At 45.8% G+C, this 19,701-nt stretch overlaps 1 protein-coding gene across 1 annotated transcript in view; it reads right to left on the minus strand.

The window, feature by feature from the left end:
* The window catches only part of cps1 (carbamoyl-phosphate synthase 1, mitochondrial), a 191,616-nt gene that overhangs the window by 2,155 nt on the left and 169,760 nt on the right, over positions 1 to 19,701 (minus strand). Inside the window, exons 33-37 of the mRNA XM_072261156.1 lie at positions 16,388 to 16,462; positions 14,163 to 14,261; positions 10,599 to 10,658; positions 6,405 to 6,517; positions 2,720 to 2,849 (exon numbers count right to left, since the gene is read on the minus strand). Of these exons, the coding sequence (XP_072117257.1) occupies positions 2,720 to 2,849; positions 6,405 to 6,517; positions 10,599 to 10,658; positions 14,163 to 14,261; positions 16,388 to 16,462 (477 nt within the window). The remainder of the gene's footprint in view (positions 1 to 2,719; positions 2,850 to 6,404; positions 6,518 to 10,598; positions 10,659 to 14,162; positions 14,262 to 16,387; positions 16,463 to 19,701) is intronic.

Here is a 19,701-nt window from a genome sequence, read left to right on the forward strand (position 1 = left end):
GGAGGGGGAAGGATGACCTACTGGGGAAAAGCACAGGTTGGGGCACAGACCAGTCCCACCTCAGGGTCCATCAGCCCCAGCATATGATACACTCAACGGAGGTTGTGCTATGAGGCAAAAAGCCAGGTATCTGGTACTGAGTCGGGCTCTGTGATTCAGAAGGGAAAGGAGGTGAAGAAGAGAGCAGTAGTGATAAGATATTCCCGGTTAGGGGAACAGGTAGGAGGTTCTGTGGACAAGACGAGATTCCCAGAGGTTATGTGCCTCCCAGGTACCAGGACCAGGGACATCTCGGGTCAGGTTCACAGCAGTCTCAAGAGGGATGGTGAGCAGCCAAAAGTTGTGGTACACATTGGTACCAACAACGTAGATAGAATAAGTGATAAGGCTCTGAATAGTGAATATAGGAGAGTGAAGGAAGCAGGACCTCAAAGGATCGCTGGATTGCTGCCTGTACCATGCACAACTGAGGGTAAGAATGGAGAATGATATGGCAGATGAATGTGTGGCTGGGGAACTGGTGTATGGGGCATGGTTTCAGACCTGTGGATCACTGGGATCTCTTCTGGCGAAGGTCTGACTTGTACAAAAGGGAAGGGTTACACCTGAACTCGAGAAGGACCATTATTATTGTAGCATGTTTAATAGAGCTGTTGGGGAGGATTCAAACGATACTGGCAGGCAGAGTGACAGGTCAGATATCGGACCAGTTGTACAAGTGGATGCAATATCCAGAGAGACTGTGAGGAAGGGTAGAAAGTAGATACTGCATCAATGCAGTCAGCTGGATGGTTTGAAATGTGCTTAACCACAGAAGTACTGAGAACACATGGCTCAATACGTGGAATTATTTTGAGACCATTATAGAGACTTGGCTGTCACAAGAGCGAGAATGGTTGCTTGATATTCTGGGATTTAGATCTTTCAAAAGGGTCAGGGTGAGAGGTAAAGGATATGGGGAGAGGCACTGATAATCAAGCAGCATATCACGGCTGCCAAAAGGAAGGACATCATGGAGGGTTCAGCTACTGAGTCAATGTTGGAGGAAGTCAGAAACAGGAAGGGAGTAATCACTTTGTTAGGGATATCCTACAGGTCCCTCAATAGCCACATGGATACTGAGCAGCAGATTGGCAGGCAGAATTTGAAAAGGTGCAAAAATAATGGGGTTGTTGTCGTTCATGACTTCAACTTCCTTAATATTTATTGGCACCTCCTTAATGCAAAAGGCTTTGATGGGCAAAATTTACTCGGTGTGGCCAAGGATTCCTGACACTTAACGTGGACAGGCAACTAAACGAGAGGCCATACTGTATCTCGTATGAGGCAGTGAACTTGGTCAGGTGGCTGGCAGACCTCTCAGAGGACGAGCATTTTCAGAGATGATGACGACTCCCCGACCTTTACCTTTGCCATGGACAGGGAGAGGAGCAGATGATTTTGGAAAGTATTTAATTGTGGAAAAGGCTAATTATGATAGTACAAGTTGAGCACCCCTTATCTAAAAATCTAAAACCTGAAAACCTTCAAAATCTGAAAATTTTTGAGCGCTGACATGGCGTAGCAAATGGAAAGTTCCACAAGGCGCTGTGAGCGACAGTTCCGTGGGCGACAACACCTTGTTAATGAGAGGGGTCAGAGGAGAATGGCCAGGCTGGTTCAAGCTGAGGAGAAGGCAACAGTAACTCAAATAACCCTGTCTTAAAGCAGTGACTTCAGAAGAGCATCTCTGAACACAAGACACAGAGGACAAATAAGGCCAGGATATACACAATGAATGGTGAGGCACAAGGGAGCTCGGGATACAGGTGCAAGGATCTCTGAAGCATATGTGATGAGGAAGACATATGGGATAGCTGCCTTAATCAGCCAGACATGGCATTTAAGAGAAGTAATGTGCGTCGGCCACATTGGTCATCACACTGAGGCCAAGAAGTGATTGCACTGAAGAGGATACAGAGGGAATTTAACAAGATGCTGCTCAAGATAGAGCAGCTGATTTATGAGGGGATATTGTATAGGCTGGTTTATTTTCCTCTGATGAGGGCTTGTGATGGAGATACACAGAATTACGAAGAATATTGAGAGGACAAATAGAAGGAAAGCAGAAATATCTAAACCTAGAGGACACAGCCTGGAAGGTGTGCTGTGTACTTGGTTGCCAACAGGACTCGGAGGTTCCACCAGTTAGATAGGGAAAGAGGGTAAGGAGTTCAGAGGTCACAAGGTAAGTTTAAAGGGGACTGAGGAGGAATTTTTCCATTGGGAGAGTGGTTAGAATCTGGAGCCTGGGTAATGGAAGGAGGTATTATCATAACATTTTAGTAATACCTAAACGAGAACTTCAATCCCGGACTAAGTGCTGGCCAATGAGATCAGTGCAGACAGTTATTTGGTGGCAGGTATGGATATGGTGGGCCAACGTCCTTCTCCGTATGACTCTAATAATGTCACCTACCCTGTCACTATGCAACATTGCTTGGATTTACTTCAAGGAAAATATTTAAATAATGTCAGGGTGAAGCACGTCACGTCCTTAACATCTGGCAAACTCTAAAGCCACAACTAGATAGCCACTAATGAAGGTGACAGAAGCCCTCACAGGTTCCGAATGTTCAGCCACGGCCTCTCCCCACTGCTCACTATAACCTCAGCACCAGCTGGGAACCAATCCGCCTGGCATCCTAATGTCAGTAAGCAGAGCGTGGTGGCCACTTACCTGGAAGTTAGTGATGAGGGGCACTCCGTGATCAATGGCCATTCTACGGATCAGGTAGTTCTCTCTCATGAAGCGCGTGTTGTTGTTGGGCAGGTTGATCACTAGGTCAATGACCCCATCGTGGATCAATCTAAGGGCAGAAGAGAGAAAGAGGGTTGCATCATTGTCTGGTATGGAGGGGCCACTGCGCAGTGCTGGAAAAAGCTGTAGAGGATTGTCGGCCAGCTCCATCATGGGCACTAGCCTCCCCAGCAACAAGGACACCTTCTTGACACCTCAAGGAGATGGCATCCATCATTAAGGGCTCTCATCACCCAGGGCATGCTCTCTTCTTATTACTACCATCAGGGAGGCGGGTACAAGAGCCTGAAGACACACATTCAATGTTTTAGGAACACTTTCTTCAACTCTATCATCATATTTCTGAATGGATAATGTACTAACCCATGAACATTATCTAACATAGTTTTGCTATCTTTTCACACTATATATTTGTAATTTATCGTAAACTTTATGCCCTGCATTGTAAAGTACCGCTGTCACAATAAAACGACATACGAATCAGAATCAGATTTAATATCACTGGCATATCGTGAAATTTGTTAACTTTATGGCAGCCGTACAATGAAATACATGATAAATATAGAGGAAAAAATTGACTTAAGTTTTTATCTACATATATCTCTATTAAATAGTTAAATTAAAATAGCTAGTGCGAAAACCAAAAACAAAACGGAAATAAAAAAGTAGTGAGGAAGTGTTCATGGATTCAATGTGCATTTGGAAATTGGATGGCGGAGAGAAAAAAGCTGTTCCTGAATTGCTGAGTGTGTGTTGTCAGGCTCTGTGCCTCCTTCCGGACGGTAACAGTGAGGAGAGGGCACGTCCTGGTTGGGTAACGTCAGTAATATTAAACCTGATTCGATAGGTCATGAAATCTCTTGGTGCACATCTTGTGGAGAAGGTGGTATGTAATGGGTCAAATGGTTATGTGGTTGTCCACATAAATCTACAGTGAACCTAACTCTGATACCACTCTACGATGGATCTATCAGCCTTCAATACAGTTCCTTTCCCACTCATGTGCAGACACTAATGGTGGTCTCTGCGACACAAATGGAGACATTTCTACAAAAGGGAACGAGAGAAGGAATTCTGTGAATGTCATGGGAAGGAGATGATAGGGATGTAACGGCAGCCTGTTGACATTTTCAGATCAAAACTTACCCACATAAAATTGACAAGGAGAAGAATAGACTGGCAGTTATAAAAGCTGGAAGGAGGAGCTTAGGAGGATTAGTGGCACCTAACGGTGACTCCTTTGCTTTCATCTTCAGAAAAAGCTCTATTTCCATCTTTAATATATTTAATTTTCTCTTTCAGGGTTCTTTTGAAGACCCTGACCAGGAGTTATATGCTGACCATGGTTCTTTGTGGGAATGGGACACACTCTCAGGGTTTCACGACTGGCCGTTATTCGGCATGCCCAGGGCACGGCCTAAGAGCTCAGCTCGCCTTCGAAGGGCCGAGAATTCATGGCTCTGAAGATGGGCGGATAGTAGGACAGTGTCTGGGCAGATCAGTGTGTCGTGGGAGATGGAAGATCTAAGGCTGTGTGCCCAGAGACCCGAGTTCTTTGGGCACATAGTTCGGAAAAAGCGACGCAACGGACTGTTAACATCATAAACCAGTGAGTTGTTTGTTATGTCTCCCCTCTCACTGCAAAACGGAGACACCTCTTTCTCCCTTATTAGGAAGAGAGGGAGAGCCTGCGGTATGTCGAATATCAGGTGAACTAGTCGTCTTTGGGGTACTGCAAGTCTGTGTCTTTGCTCACGCCTGAGTGCTCACTGGCGGGTGCCGATACTTTTTTTTTGAGGGTGGAAGAGGGGGGGATTGTTGCTCGCTGCTGCTTACGTGCAGGAGGGAGGGGAGCTGGGGGGGGGGCACTTTGGGATTCTAACATTTAACTGTCGCACATTCTTTGGGGCACTCCTCTGTTTTCATGGATGGTTGTGAAGAAAAAGCATTTCAGGACGTATATTGTATACATTTCTCTGACATTAAATGTACCTTTGAAATGTTTGATCTTCAGATATCCTACCCCACCCTGTGTAAAATAAGAGGCATGGAAGAATCTGGCAGCCATAACATAGATGATGTTGTCCTACCACATTCTGAGATTTCCCAGCATCCTGAGCATCCACTGTCCGGTATACCGACACCCATGGCTTCCTGGTACACCCCACAGCCCAGCATTTCCCCTAGACATCCTCACACATGGTTCCCAGAACACCTGAACCCTAGCGTTTCTCCAGTACACCACCCATTGTCCACGGCCATGTACACAGTACACCAACCCTTGTCCATGGTCCACAGTACGCCACCCCTGTCCACAGTACACCACCCATGTCCACGGCCCACAGTACACCACCCATGTACATGGTCCACAGTACAGTACACCACCCATGTACACGGTCCACAGTACACTACCCCTGTCCACAGTACACCACCCATGTCCACGGCCCACAGTACACCACCCATGTACACGGTCCACAGTACACCACCCATGTACATGGTCCACAGTACACCACCCATGTACACAGTACACCACCCATGTACATGGTCCACAGTACACCACCCCTGTCCACAGTACACCACCCCTTGTCCATGGTCCACAGTACGCCACCCCTGTCCACGACCCACAGTACACCACCCATGTCCATGGTCCACAGTACACCACCCCTGTCCACAGTACACCACCCATGTCCACGGCCCACAGTACACCACCCATGTACATGGTCCACAGTACAGTACACCACCCATGTACACGGTCCACAGTACACTACCCCTGTCCACAGTACACCACCCATGTCCACGGCCCACAGTACACCACCCATGTACATGGTCCACAGTACACCACCCATGTACATAGTACACCACCCATGTACATGGTCCACAGTACACCACCCCTGTCCACAGTACACCACCCCTTATCCATGGTCCACAGTACGCCACCCCTGTCCACGACCCACAGTACACCACCCATGTACATGGTCCACAGTACACCACCCCTGTCCACAGTACACCACCCATGTCCACGGCCCACAGTACACCACCCATGTACATGGTCCACAGTACAGTACACCACCCATGTACACGGTCCACAGTACACTACCCCTGTCCACAGTACACCACCCATGTCCACGGCCCACAGTACACCACCCATGTACATGGTCCACAGTACACCACCCATGTACACAGTACACCACCCATGTACATGGTCCACAGTACACCACCCCTGTCCACAGTACACCACCCCTTGTCCATGGTCCACAGTACGCCACCCCTGTCCACGACCCACAGTACACCACCCATGTACATGGTCCACAGTACACCACCCCTGTCCACAGTACACCACCCATGTCCATGGCCCACAGTACACCATCCATGTCCGCAGTACACCACCCATGTCCGCAGTACACCACCCATGTCCACGGCCCACAGTACACCACCCCTTGTCCATGGTCCACAGTACGCCACCCCTTGTCCACGGTCCACAGTACACTACCCATGTCACTCATACCCCAGCGATTGCCTCTCCTCTTTCAGGCTACAGATCACAACTACAGATCAGGTAGGGATTGGATCAATTACTCTGATGGTTAATCTGAGCCTCACTCACTTAGTGAAGGAAGGGATGTTGGAGCTGTGGTCTTCTGCTGTGGGCCACGACACAAGCCCTGTCGGGACATCATTGGCATTTAACCAGGCGGACGTGCCTTCTGTGGCGTAAAGCTTTAAAACAAAGACAGAGAGTTCACATCACAAATGGACCACTTCAGTTTTGGGCACATTCCAAAATTCTCACAAAGGAAGCTGCCAGACAGAACAGCTTCTTTAGCTCCATATCCTGTGCTCCTGTCTGACTCACTAACCGTGAATATACTTTCCCATTCTTTGTACAAGAAATCATGCCCTCCACTATTCCAAAAAAAAAAAATTCAGGACAATATGCTTTGACATAAGACCACAAAGTTTCGTTGCAGAATTAAGCCAGTCAACCCACTGACTGCTCTGCCATTCTATCATGGTTGATTGAATATCCCATTCTCCTGCTTTCGCCCCATAACCTTAGATGCCTGATCAATAGCCGATAAACCCCTCTTTAAATATACCCAGTGTCCTGGCCTTCAAATCTGTCTGTGTCAATGAACTCCACAGGTGCATCAGGCTCTGGCCAAAGAAAGGACATCCTTCTACTGAGGCTATGCCCTCTGGTCCTAGACTCCCTCACTATTGGAAACATCTTCTCCATGTCCACCCCATCAAGGCTTTTCAATATTCAGCAGGTTTCAATGAGCTTCTCAACCCCCCTCCCATTCTTCTAAACTCCAGCGAGTACAGGCCCAGAGTCATCAAACGTTCCTCATACATTAAACCCTTCACTCCTGAGATCATTCTGACGGCATCCAGGCATTACCAGGGATCATGAGACCTTAAGATATAGGAGCACGGGCACAGTTCCACTGTGTGCAGTAGAGCTCCATTGCAAGGAGCACAGTTCCACTGTGTGCAGCAGAGCTCCACTGTATGGCTCCATTTCTATGGAGCACATCATGAGGATGGAGCAAAATTATCGGAAAGATAATTATCTATTGCCACAATAGGTCAACAGCAGATGTAATCTCAATGGCTCTCCACACGGCTTTAGACCACTTGAACAACACCAACTCCTATGTTAGAATGCTGTTCATCGGCTATAGCTCAGCTTTTAATACTTTCTTTTCTACAATCCTGATTGATAAGTTGCAGAACCTGAGCCTCTGTACCTCCTTCTGCAACTGGATTCTCGACTTCCTAACCGGAAGACCACAATCTCTGCAGATTGGTGATAACGTATCCTCCTCGCTGATGATCAACATGATCAACACTGGCTCACCTCAGGGGTGTGTGCTTAGCCCACTGCTCTACTCTCTACATGCACATGACTGTGTGGCTAGGCATAGCTCAAATACTATCTATAAATTTGTTGACGATACAACCATTGTTTGTAGAATCTCAGGTGGTGACGAGAGGGCGTACAGGAGTGAGATATGCCAACTTGTGGAATGGTGCCACAGCAGCAAGCTGGCACTCAACATCAGTAAGATGAAAGAACTGATGTGGACTTCAGGAAGGGCAAGACGAAGGAAGATATACTAATCCTCATAGAGGGATCAAAAGTGGACAGAGTTCCTGGGTGTCAAGATCTCTGAGGATCTAACCTGGTCCTAACATATCAATGTAGTTATGAAGGCGGCAAGACAGCAGCTATACTTTATTAAGAGTTTGAAGAGATTTGACATGTCAACAAATACACTCAAAAACTTCTATAGTTGTATCATGGAGAGCATTCTGACAGGCTGCATCACTGTCTGGTATGGAGGGGGCTACTGCACAGGACCGAAAGAAGCTGCAGAAGGTTGTAAATCTAGTCAGCTCCATCTTGGATACTAGCCTATAAAGTACCCAGGACACCTTTAGGGAGCAGTGTTTCAGAAAGGCAGCGTCCATTATTAAACACCTCCAGCATCCAGGGCATGCCCTTTTCTCACTGTTACCATCAGGTAGGAGATACAGAAACCTGAAGGCACACACTCAGCGATTCAGGAACAACTTCTCCCCCTCTCTGACATCCGATTCCTAAATGGACATTGAAGCTTTGGACACTACCTCACTTTTTTTGAAAAGGTACATTATTTCTGTTTTTGCATTTTTTAAATCTATTCAATATACACAATTGATTTACTTGTTAATTTATTATTATTATGTTTTATTTTATTTTTTTTTCTCTCTGCTAGATTATGTATTGCGTTGAACTGCTGCTGCTAAGGTAATAAATCTCACGTCACATGCCGGTGATAATAAACCTGATTCTGATTCTGAAAGCAGCAACTGACTTTCAGTGCCTCTGGTCTCAGAACCACCTCTCTCCATTCTGTGGTCTCACCTTGGTCATATCCACCACTTCTCATCACAAGATGCTGAACACAAAATGATGACTGCACTTAAAAGAAATGATGTTCAGGTTCACTCTCGATCCACACTCTCCCCACCATCACATTAAGACCAGTGTAACCCACCAACCCAGTCCCCTCACCAATGGCTGATTGAATATCGGGTGCCCCAACCCAGTGGAAACTTTCTTCATCTCAACAGCACCAACAACACATCCCCAGGGCCAGATGGTCTGCATCCTAGAGTGCTTAAGGAAGTAGCCCAAGAAATAGTGGATGCATTAGTGATAATTTTTCAAAACTCGGTAGATTCTGGACTAGTTCCTGAGGATTGGAGGGTGGCTAATGTAACTCCACTTTTTAAAAAAGGAGGGAGAGAGAAACCGGGGAATTATAGACCGGTTAGCCTAACGTCGGTGGTGGGGAAACTGCTGGAGTCAGTTATCAAGGATGTGATAACAGCACATTTGGAAAGCGGTGAAATGATCGGACAAAGTCAGCATGGATTTGTGAAAGGAAAATCATGTCTGACGAATCTCATTGAATTTTTTGAGGATGTAACTAGTAGAGTGGATAGGGGAGAACCAGTGGATGTGGTATATTTGGATTTTCAAAAGGCTTTTGACAAGGTCCCACACAGGAGATTAGTGTGCAAACTTAAAGCACACGGTATTGGGGGTAAGGTATTGATGTGGATGGAGAGTTGGTTAGCAGACAGGAAGCAAAGAGTGGGAATAAACGGGGCCTTTTCAGAATGGCAGGCGGTGACTAGTGGGGTACCGCAAGGCTCAGTGCTGGGACCCCAGTTGTTTACAATATATATTAATGACTTGGATGAGGGAATTAAATGCAGCATCTCCAAGTTTGCAGATGACACGAAGCTGGGTGGCAGTGTTAGCTGTGAGGATGCAGGGTGACTTGGATAGGTTGGGTGAGTGGGCAAATTCATGGCAGATGCAATTTAATGTGGATAAATGTGAAGTTATCCACTTTGGTAGCAAAAATAGGAAAACAGATTATTATCTGAATGGTGGCCGATTAGGAAAAGGGGAGGTGCAACGAGACCTGGGTGTCATTATACACCAGTCATTGAAAGTGGGCATGCAGGTACAGCAGGCGGTGAAAAAGGCGAATGATATGCTGGCATTTATAGTGAGAGGATTCGAGTACAGGAGCAGGGAGGTACTACTGCAGTTGTACAAGGCCTTGGTGAGACCACACCTGGAGTATTGTGTGCAGTTTTGGTCCCCTAATCTGAGGAAAGACATCCTTGCCATAGAGGGAGTACAAAGAAGGTTCACCAGATTGATTCCTGGGATGGCAGGACTTTCATATGAAGAAAGACTGGATGAACTGGGCTTGTACTCGTTGGAATTTAGAAGATTGAGGGGGGATCTGATTGAAACGTATAAGATCCTAAAAGGATTGGACAGGCTAGATGCAGGAAGATTGTTCCCGATGTTGGGGAAGTCCAGAACGAGGGGCCACAGTTTGAGGATAGAGGGGAAGCCTTTTAGGACCGAGATTAGGAAAAACTTCTTCACACAGAGAGTGGTGAATCTGTGGAATTCTCTGCCACAGGAAACAGTTGAGGCCAGTTCATTGGCTATATTTAAGAGGGAGTTAGATATGGCCCTTGTGGCTACGTGGGTCAGGGGGTATGGAGGGAAGGCTGGGGCGGGGTTCTGAGTTGGATGATCAGCCATGATCATAATAAATGGCGGTGCAGGCTCGAAGGGCCGAATGGCCTACTCCTGCACCTATTTTCTATGTTTCTATGTTTCTATATGATCCCTTAAGTCTGTCTGAGGCACGGTGACACAAGCACATGTTCTGCACTTTAAGAAACAAATCTTCTCTTCAGCTGCAGGGTTACTCACCTTGTATCCTTGCTCATGCAGTTGCTCCGCTGTGTCCAGGAACTTTGATCGGAAGGAGCTCTGAAGGAGGGATAGAAAGGAGAGATAGTGAAGGTCTGTGATCAGCGATTACACTGAGCATTAATACATGGTGCACAGGGCTCCAACCAGGAATGCATGTTGGGCTCCGGTGGGTTTCATTGCTGGCTGAAGTTGTAAGAACCTTGTCGCTGTGCATTCTCCGTAACTACACCGGGACCGTACAAACCCAGAGTCCCAGTGGATTCCAGAGGAAAAAATCTTTGGGACAATGTTAATCTACACTTGGCCAGAAGTTGATCAGGAACAGTCAGATTGATTTTATAACAATGTACAAACGTTTGTACTTATGAGGATTCTGCAGTTAATGCAGTCAACATGAATTTCAATAAGGCTTTCTAAAGAGACTCACAATGAAGTCTGGTCCAGAAAGGTTAGAGTCCTTCTGTTTAAAGGCAGTTAGCAGATTGGTTTCAGTACCATTACCAAGTGGAGTATGCATTTTTCCCTGTGACCACATGGGATAACACCCACATCCCAAAGACGCCACTGTAAAATAATCTGAATGTAGGTAACTGATAAAATCTGGGGTTGTTGATGGGTATATGGGGAGAATAGATTGGCATATTGGTCCCATCAAACACTGTAACAAAACTTTCACAGACGCACTGATAAATGCATCATGGTCTGGTATGTCAATTCTAATGCACAGAGGCTGCAGAGTAGGGCACACAGGCTGGCTAATCAAGGCTCTACAGGAGTTGCTGCTTCAAGACAGTGAATCTATCCCCACCATCCGGCCATACAATTTTCTCAGTGTTACCGTCAGGCAGGAAGTACAGAACAACACACACAAAATGTTGGAAGAAGACAGCAAGTCAGGGAGCATGGCTGGAGGGGAATAAGCAAGTGAAATATGGGGCCTAGACCCTTCATCAGGACTGGAAAGTAGGGGGCAAAGCCAGAATAAGAAGGTGGGGAAATGAGAAGGTTTAAGTGGGGGGTGAGTGGGTGAAAAATTATCAGAAGTTAGAAAAATCAATGTCATACCATCAGGTTGGAAGGTACACAGACAGAATACGAGGTCTTGCTCATATCGGCAGTGGAGAAGGCCTTGGACAGACACATCAGAATGGGAATGGATAGTTGAATTGAAAAGGGAAGCCACCTGGAGATACTACCTCTTGCAGTGGACAGAAGGAAAATGCTCGACTAAGTGGTAAACCAGTCTGCGGCAGGTCTCTCCAGTTTACAGGAGGCCACACAAGAAGCACCAAATGCAATTTACGAACCCACCAGGCTCACAAGTGTCAGCTCACCTGGAAGGACTATTCTTGGCCCTGAATGGTGGTGAGGGAGGAGGTGTAGGGGCAGGTGCAGCACTTGTCTCTCTTACAGGTATGAGTGCCAGGAGGGAGATCAGTGGGGAGGGACAAGATGACGAGGGAGTCATGTAGAAAGCAATCCCTGTGGAAAGCGGAAGGGAGGAGAAGGAAAAGATGCACTTAGTGTACGATTTCACTGAAGATACCAGAGGCTACGGAGAATGATACAGAGGTTCACCGGATGGTAGATATGGACAAGGGGGATCCTATCCCTGTTATGACAATAGGAGGATTGGATGAGGACAGAGGCGCAGGAAATGGAGAGGACAGCATGGTGTGGTGGAAGGCAAACACTGTTCATTGAAAAAGAAGTTTCAGAATGCAAAGCCTCATCCTGAGAAAAGATGGTGTCGAGACAGAAGAAGGTAGAAGATAGAAAGAGCAGTGCAGGATATAGGAACTATGAGGCTTGTGGAAGTGGATGGGAGATCTCCAGAGTCATTGAGGGCAGTGATAGTGCAGGAGACAATGGTCTGGTGCTCTTTAGGTTCCTGTGAGAGGGGTAAATAAGAGGAGGTGGCTGAGAACTGCCGTCCGGCCTCTACAATTTAGAAGTCAGTCTGCCAAATTACAACATAACCTCTGTTTGTCAGCAGAATTGACGGTGAGGTTGGGATTGGTGTAGAGGAAGTGAAGGGCACTGCATTCAGAGTGGGTGAGGTTTGAATAGCAGAGAGGAGCGCTGAGGTAGGGTGGAAGTGCAGAAGCCTGAAGTCATACACAAGTTTCAGAAACAGCTACTTTCCTGCAGCCATCTAGTTTTATATTTTTGTTCATTTATTTACATATACCATAAGAACACAACACCTCAGAGCAAAATTAGACTATTCAGCCCATCGAGTCTACACTGCCATTCAATCATTGCTGATTTACTATCCTTCTCAATTCTATTCTCCTGCCTTCTCCCCATAAACTTTTAACTCCCTTACTCATCAAGAACCTATCAACCTTCATTTTAAATATATTCTGTTTAAATATACGCTAACCCCACCTCAGCAATGAAAGGTGATGGACCACCATTTGCACTACTTTGGACTTCTCTTTAATTGTGTCTTTGTCTTGTACTTATTCATTTTTTTCACTGTATGTGATAATTTTATGTATAATTTATATTCAATGTTTGTCTGTACCTAAACGGCTGTGACACTGCTCCAAGCAAGCATTTCACTGTATTGTACCTGACAGTCCTTACGTAGATGACTATAAACTTGACATGAAATGGGTGGTTGATAATGAACATGGTGAGTTGAAGAGTCTTTATCTATGCCCTGTGAGTGGGTGATTCTCCCAAGGGAATCAAGGAATATGGGGAATTTTGCAGAAGGATGGGACTTTTGCAAAGATCTTCTCAGTTTAATTGAATGGCAGAGCAGGCAAGATTCTTACTTTAAATGTTATTACATCCAGATTAATTACTATTTTCAAGATCTCTATCAGAAAATCCCAACACTGCTACTTCTTGTGTTACCAGAGACCAGCCTTGCCTGCGTATCAGCTCATGTTCACAGCATCGGTCAGACCACGGTCAGAGCATTGTGAGCAGTTTTGGGCCCCTTAAATATCAAAGAATGTGCTGGCATTGGAAAGGGTCAGGAAGAGATTTTCAGCAATGATCCCAGGAGTGAAAGGGTTAACATACGAGATGCATTTGATGGCTCCAGGTCTGTACTAGTTGGAGTTTAAAAGAATTGGGGGGGGGGGGGGGGGAGAGAATCTCACTGAAACCTATCAAATGTGGAAAGGTTTAGATAGAGTGGACATGGAGAGAATGTTTCCAATAGTGGGGGAGTCTATGGCCAGGGGGCACAGCTCAGAATACAAGGACGCCGCTTTAAGGCAGACATGAGGAGGAATCGGCGGTGCATCTGTGGGTGTATTTAAAGTGGTGGTTGATAGGTTCTTGATTAGTAAGGGTGTCATAGGTTACAGAGAGAAGGCAGGAGAATGGGCTTGAGATGGATAATAAATCAATTATGATTGAATGTGGAGTAGACTCGATTGTCCAGATGGCCTAATTTTGTTCCTATATCTTACGTCTTATGGTCAATGAGTTTGGGAGGTAGTCTATGGATCAATGGGCACCATCTGAAACACCAAAGGCCAAATCAATGCTGATTTCACAATACAGAGCTAACTCATAGAGGCTGTATTTAAGGTGTACCTGAATTCCAATAAGGATTCCTTTCTGGGGCATTTTGAAGCCAGTGGACAATATTGCCTTCAGGAACGCAGAATAAATATTTGGCCCAAAACAGGCAACCTGCAAAAGAGAAGCAGCCCAATCTCATTTGTCATTATAAAACATTAATTACTCGCTCGCCTTTATGCAAGTAAAGTTGTCTTTGCTGCTCTATAAAATTTCAGTGCTGGATGTTTACGCCAGAGTCTGCTTTCACCTTACTCCAGACACTGAGCACAGATCCAGGCTGACATTCTGGACACTGTTGAAGTTGGTGTCCTTTCGAGAGACTTTAAAACAAGAACCCTGCTTTCAGACACCACTGACTGCAGATCATTTTTCACAAAGCTTTGGAGTTTCCCCGGCATCCCAAGCAATTGTCCAGAGCCAATGAACTTCCTCAGAGGGAGCTCACGTGCCTCAGGGATAAAGTTTGCCCAATTTTTTTTTTTAAACCAGGAAATGCAAAAAGCACTTCAAAAATGCCACATCAGTTTTCATCACCTCAGTTTCCAAAGCCAAAGTAGAAAAACAGATTTTTTTTTTTCTAATTCTACCATCTCTACCTATTTTCTTGTCACTAGAGCAGCTTAGGGTAAACATTTGGAGCATAAAAGCAACAGAAAGAATGCTGGAGGAACTCAGCAGATCAGCCAGTGTCTACAGAAAAGAATAAACAGTGGTCAGACAGACAGCACACAGATGGTGGCTAGTCACCAGTGGGAACATGACAGTCCTAACACAAGAGATTCTACAGATGCTGGAAATCCACAGCAACACACACACAAAATGCTGGAGGAACTCAGCAGGTCAGGCAGCATCTATGGAAATAAACAAACAGTTGATATTTCTTTCCCTCTGAGACCATTCATTAGGACTGGAAAGGAAGGGTGGAAGAAGCCAGAATAAGGAAGTGTAGGGGAAAGGAAGGAGTACAAGCTAGAAGGTGAGAGGTGAAGCCAGATGAAGGGGAAAGTAGGTGGTGGGGGTGGGTGAAATGAGAAGCTGGGAGGTGATTGGTGGAAATGATAAAGGACTGAAGAAGAAGGGATCTGATAGGAGAGGAGAGTGGAACATGAAGGAAGAAAGGAGGAGAAACACGGGAGGGAAGTGAAAGGCAGGTGAGGAGAAGAGAAGGTGTATGCGGGAGCCAGAATGGAGAATGGAAAAAGATAAAAGGGGGAGGGGGAGGTGAAATTACCCTAAGTTAGAGAAATTGATGTTCATGCCATCAGGTTGGATGCTACCCAGATAGAATATCAGGTTTTATTCCTCCAACCTGAGAGTGGCCCTCTTCGCGGCAGCAGATGTTGGAATGGGAATGGGAAGTGGAATTAGGATGGGTATCCACTGGGAAATCTGTCCTGTTGTAGGACGGAGCAAAACTGCTCGACGAAGCAGTTCCCCAATCTACATCGGGTTTCACTTGGAGCACCTTTCTTTATTTTTAAATTACTATTGATATAGGCATAATGTCTATTTTCAGGGATAAAAGCAAGTTAAATTTCCTTTCGGTGTGGTCATAACACAAAAATGCGGTCAGTCACTTTCTCACCAGCAAACCACAGCAGCCTGCATCAGTCTTATTTTTCATTGGAGATACAGCACAGTAACAGGTCCTTCTGGACCAACGGGTCCACATCACCCAATTACACCCACGTGACCAACTAACCTACTACCCTGTACGTCTTTGGAGTGTGGGGGGGAACCGGAGCACCTTGAGGAAACCCAGGGAATCGTGGGGAGAGCGTACAAACTCCTCACAGACAGCAGCAGGATTTGTACCTGGATTGTTGGAGTCATTATGGTGTAACACCATCTGCTACGCCGACAAGCCGCCCTTTCACTTCTGCTTGTTTGCTTTCTAATGAACTTCCAGGTGAATAAGTAAAAGGAAAGGGGAATGTATATGTTTGACTGAAATTTGAATAGAGTTAGAAGGCATTGAAGGGGATCTGATGGAGACCCCCTTCAGCCTGAGAGCAGTGAGTACCGGGAAGGCATTTCAGAGAGGGCAGTGGAAGCAGGGTGCCTAACTGCATCTAAAGAGTGCTGAGACAAGCACTCGAACAGAGAAGGCTGCACATCAAGTATCGGAAGGTGGGATTAATATGGATAGGTGCCCACTAACTGACGAGGACAAGCGGAGCAAGAGGCCTGTTTCTGTGCTGGACACCTCTACTAAAGGCGTGCTTTGTTCTGGGTACCTCTCCAGTAGATGCCATCTCACACCGCAGGACTGGGTCTGCGTCCCTCAGCCGGGGCCAGGAAAACATGGGTGCCTGAAAATGCACAAAACAAAAGTTCATTTCTCAGCGCCACTCACATTGAAGCTTTCTAGATTATTCAACAAAAACAACTTGCTGGACTTCCATATTCTTTAACCGTAAAGTTAAGGTTCAACCTAAAGAACGCAATTCACAGATCATCCCCAAGCATTTTCTGAGAAGAGAAACAGTACCTGCTCAGGTAGTGTACATCCTTTCTGGCATCACTCCCTTTGCCTCGGCGACAGCACACGCCACAATGTGTTGCACCAAGAGTACAGGAGATCTCTACTGCAAGGTTGGAGCTCATCGCTATCAATTGCCCATAGCTGCTCCAAATCTCAATTTGATGCAAAACATAGCTCATTTGATTTTGTTAGAAACACAGGAGATTCTGCAGATGCTGGACATCCAGAGGAACACACACAAAACGCTGGTAGAACTCAGCAGGTCAGGCAGCACCTATGGAGACAAATAAGCAGTGGACATTTTGAGCTGAGGCCCTCATCAGAACACTGATTGGCTTCATCAGGTCGCAATGAAGGGTCTTAGCCCAAAACATCAACTGTTTATTCCTCTCCATAGATGCTACCTGACCTTGTTGATTTCCTCCATCATTTTGTGTGTAATACTCTGATTTTATTAGAAGTCAGGTTTGGGTAAAATGCCTCAAATGTCAGCAGGTGATTCCCCTTCTTCCTTCAACTCACTGTCTCTTGAGTTCTGTCCCACTTTTGGATCACTTCAAAATATCTGGGCTCAAAGTTCCCACCAATTTTCTATTTGAATGTACAACATTAGAGGAGACCTGTGTTAAAGGCATGAGTCCTCAGCAATAATTGTAGTGTTAGGAGCAGAGTAGAAGTTCAGCTAAAACAAGAGAAAATCTCATTCATATACATAGCATACTGTATCATCTGCCAACATTCAAAGAGTTGATCTATCTCTCTGCACCATGAATTGCAGACCATGCAAGTAATGCTCCCACTGTCCAACTTCGCTGCTAAGCTAACTATCAGAAACAAACCATTCACTTCCAATGTGTATTTGTATAATATGCTTATTGTAGGGAAGCATTCAGAGCCCGGCACAAGAGAGTCAACAGGCAGACATTGCTCAGGCCAAATGAGACCCAAGAAGGGCCATTCGAATTCCAGATAAAGAACTGGATCAGAAGAGGAGGAGCAAGAGGGGAAAAAGGCCGCGGGATGTAGGAAAGGGACAACTTCCACTATCGCACTGGATAGCCAGGATTTGCAGGTGATATGACAACTATCTGACATGTTTAACAGAAATTCCCACACCATTGTAAACTGGGTTTTAAAGGATCAGCAGTCTTGGAGTGCGAAGGTCTCACTGTGCAGAGTTTCGTGAGGGAGAGGAGTCTCATTGTGTGATGTTCAGTATGAGAGGGTGGTCTCATTTTGCGGTCCAGTGAGGGAGGGGGTCACGCTGTGAAGCCTTTAGTGGGGACAGGGCTTCAGTGAGGAGGACGAATGCTGAGCAGCAATCAGTGGGTATATCTACCCTTCTCTGCTGCTGTAGTTCTCTGAGTAAGACATGGATAGGGAACAGGCTGCAATAGGTTGTGCTTAGAATGGAATAAAGCCCAGGCATAATTAAAATCATAGAGAACTACAGCACTTCGGCCTATCTAGTTCATGCTGAACTATTATTCTGCTTAGTCCTATGGAAATACATCTGGAGCATAGTCCTCCACACCCCTCCCATCCATGTACTTATCCAAATTTCTCGTAAATGTTGAAATCATATCCTTACTCAGCACTTCCACTAGCAGCAAACTCCACAGTCTCACCACCTTCTGAGTGAAGTACTCCCTCATGTTCACCTTAAACATTCACCTTTCACCCTTTAACCCATGACCTCTAGTCCTAGTCTCAGCCAACCTCAGTGGAAAAAGCGTGCTTGCATTTATCCTATCGATACCCCTCATTAGAGTACCAAGGTGATTGAAGGCAGAGGAACTCGGCACTGTGGCATGCACCTGCAACCTGAGGGAAGTCAGCAGCACTTCCAGTGTCTGCAACGACTGCTGGAGCTGAAGGTGCAGATGGATTTCTTATGAAGCATCCATGAGGCCAAGCACATTGTGGACAGTGCATTTGGTGAGCTGGTCACCCTACAATTACTGGCTGCACAGGCAGAAAAGTGATTGGGGATGGGTGAGTAGGTAAAGGCAGTAGGTCCGAGCAAGTAGTACAGGAATCCCTTTACTTGTCCTTCAGTTACACAGAGGTATTGTGCCAAGCAGGGTTTTAGAAGGTTGTCAACCAGAGTAAAGCAGCACAAAGGGGTGGAGGGGGTGGTGGAAGACTGAGAGAATGATAATAGTAAGGGATTGGAGTTCAGTTAACATGTGAGAAGAGTTTGATGAACTGGATCTGTACTCACTGGATTTTGGAAGAATGAGAGGTGATCTTATTGAAACCTATGGACTATTGAAAGTCCTAGATAGAGTGAATGTGGAGAGGATGATTCCTATTGTGTGGGAGTCTAGGACTAGAAGGCACAGCCTCAGAATACAAGGAGGTCCAATTACAACAGAGATGAGGGGGAATTTCTTTAGACAGATTGGTGAATCTGTGGAATTCATTGCCACAGATGGCTGTGGAGGCCAAATCATTGGGTATATTTAAAGTGAAGTGCTTGATTCGTAAGGATGTCAAAGGTTACAGGGAGGTGGCAGGAGAATGGGGTTGAGAGGGATAATAAATCAGCCATGATGGAATGGTGGAACAGACTCAATGGGCAAGATGGCCTAATTCTGCTCCAATGTCTTGTGGGAAGTCTGAGAGAACTATGATGGTCAGGGATTGGAGAGCAGGAGACAGGTATTTCTGCAGGTGCAAACACTGTTCTCAAATAATATGGTGCATCCTGATAGCAGGGACAAGGATGTCTTAGACTGGCTACAAGACATTCTAAAAGGAGATGGTGAGCACTTGTGACTGACAAGGGTAGAAATGAAATCCATAAAAAGCAAGGTGAGGTCCTACAATGTGAAATTAATAGATAAGTCACATTTAGGACAGTATCTTTAAGGCTGTAATCTTAGAAATGAAATCCATAAAAAGCAAGGTGAGGTCCTACAATGTGAAATTAATAGATAAGTCACATTTAGGACAGTATCTTTAAGGCTGTAATCTTGAGATTACTTCGCATGGCACGTGCTGGTGAGTATAGGAATGGGAGAACAGGTTGACTAACGTATAGCTATAGGGTTGTTCCAACTC

The sequence above is a fragment of the Mobula birostris genome, chromosome 6, assembly GCF_030028105.1.
Source record: "Mobula birostris isolate sMobBir1 chromosome 6, sMobBir1.hap1, whole genome shotgun sequence".
NCBI lineage: Eukaryota > Metazoa > Chordata > Chondrichthyes > Myliobatiformes > Myliobatidae > Mobula > Mobula birostris.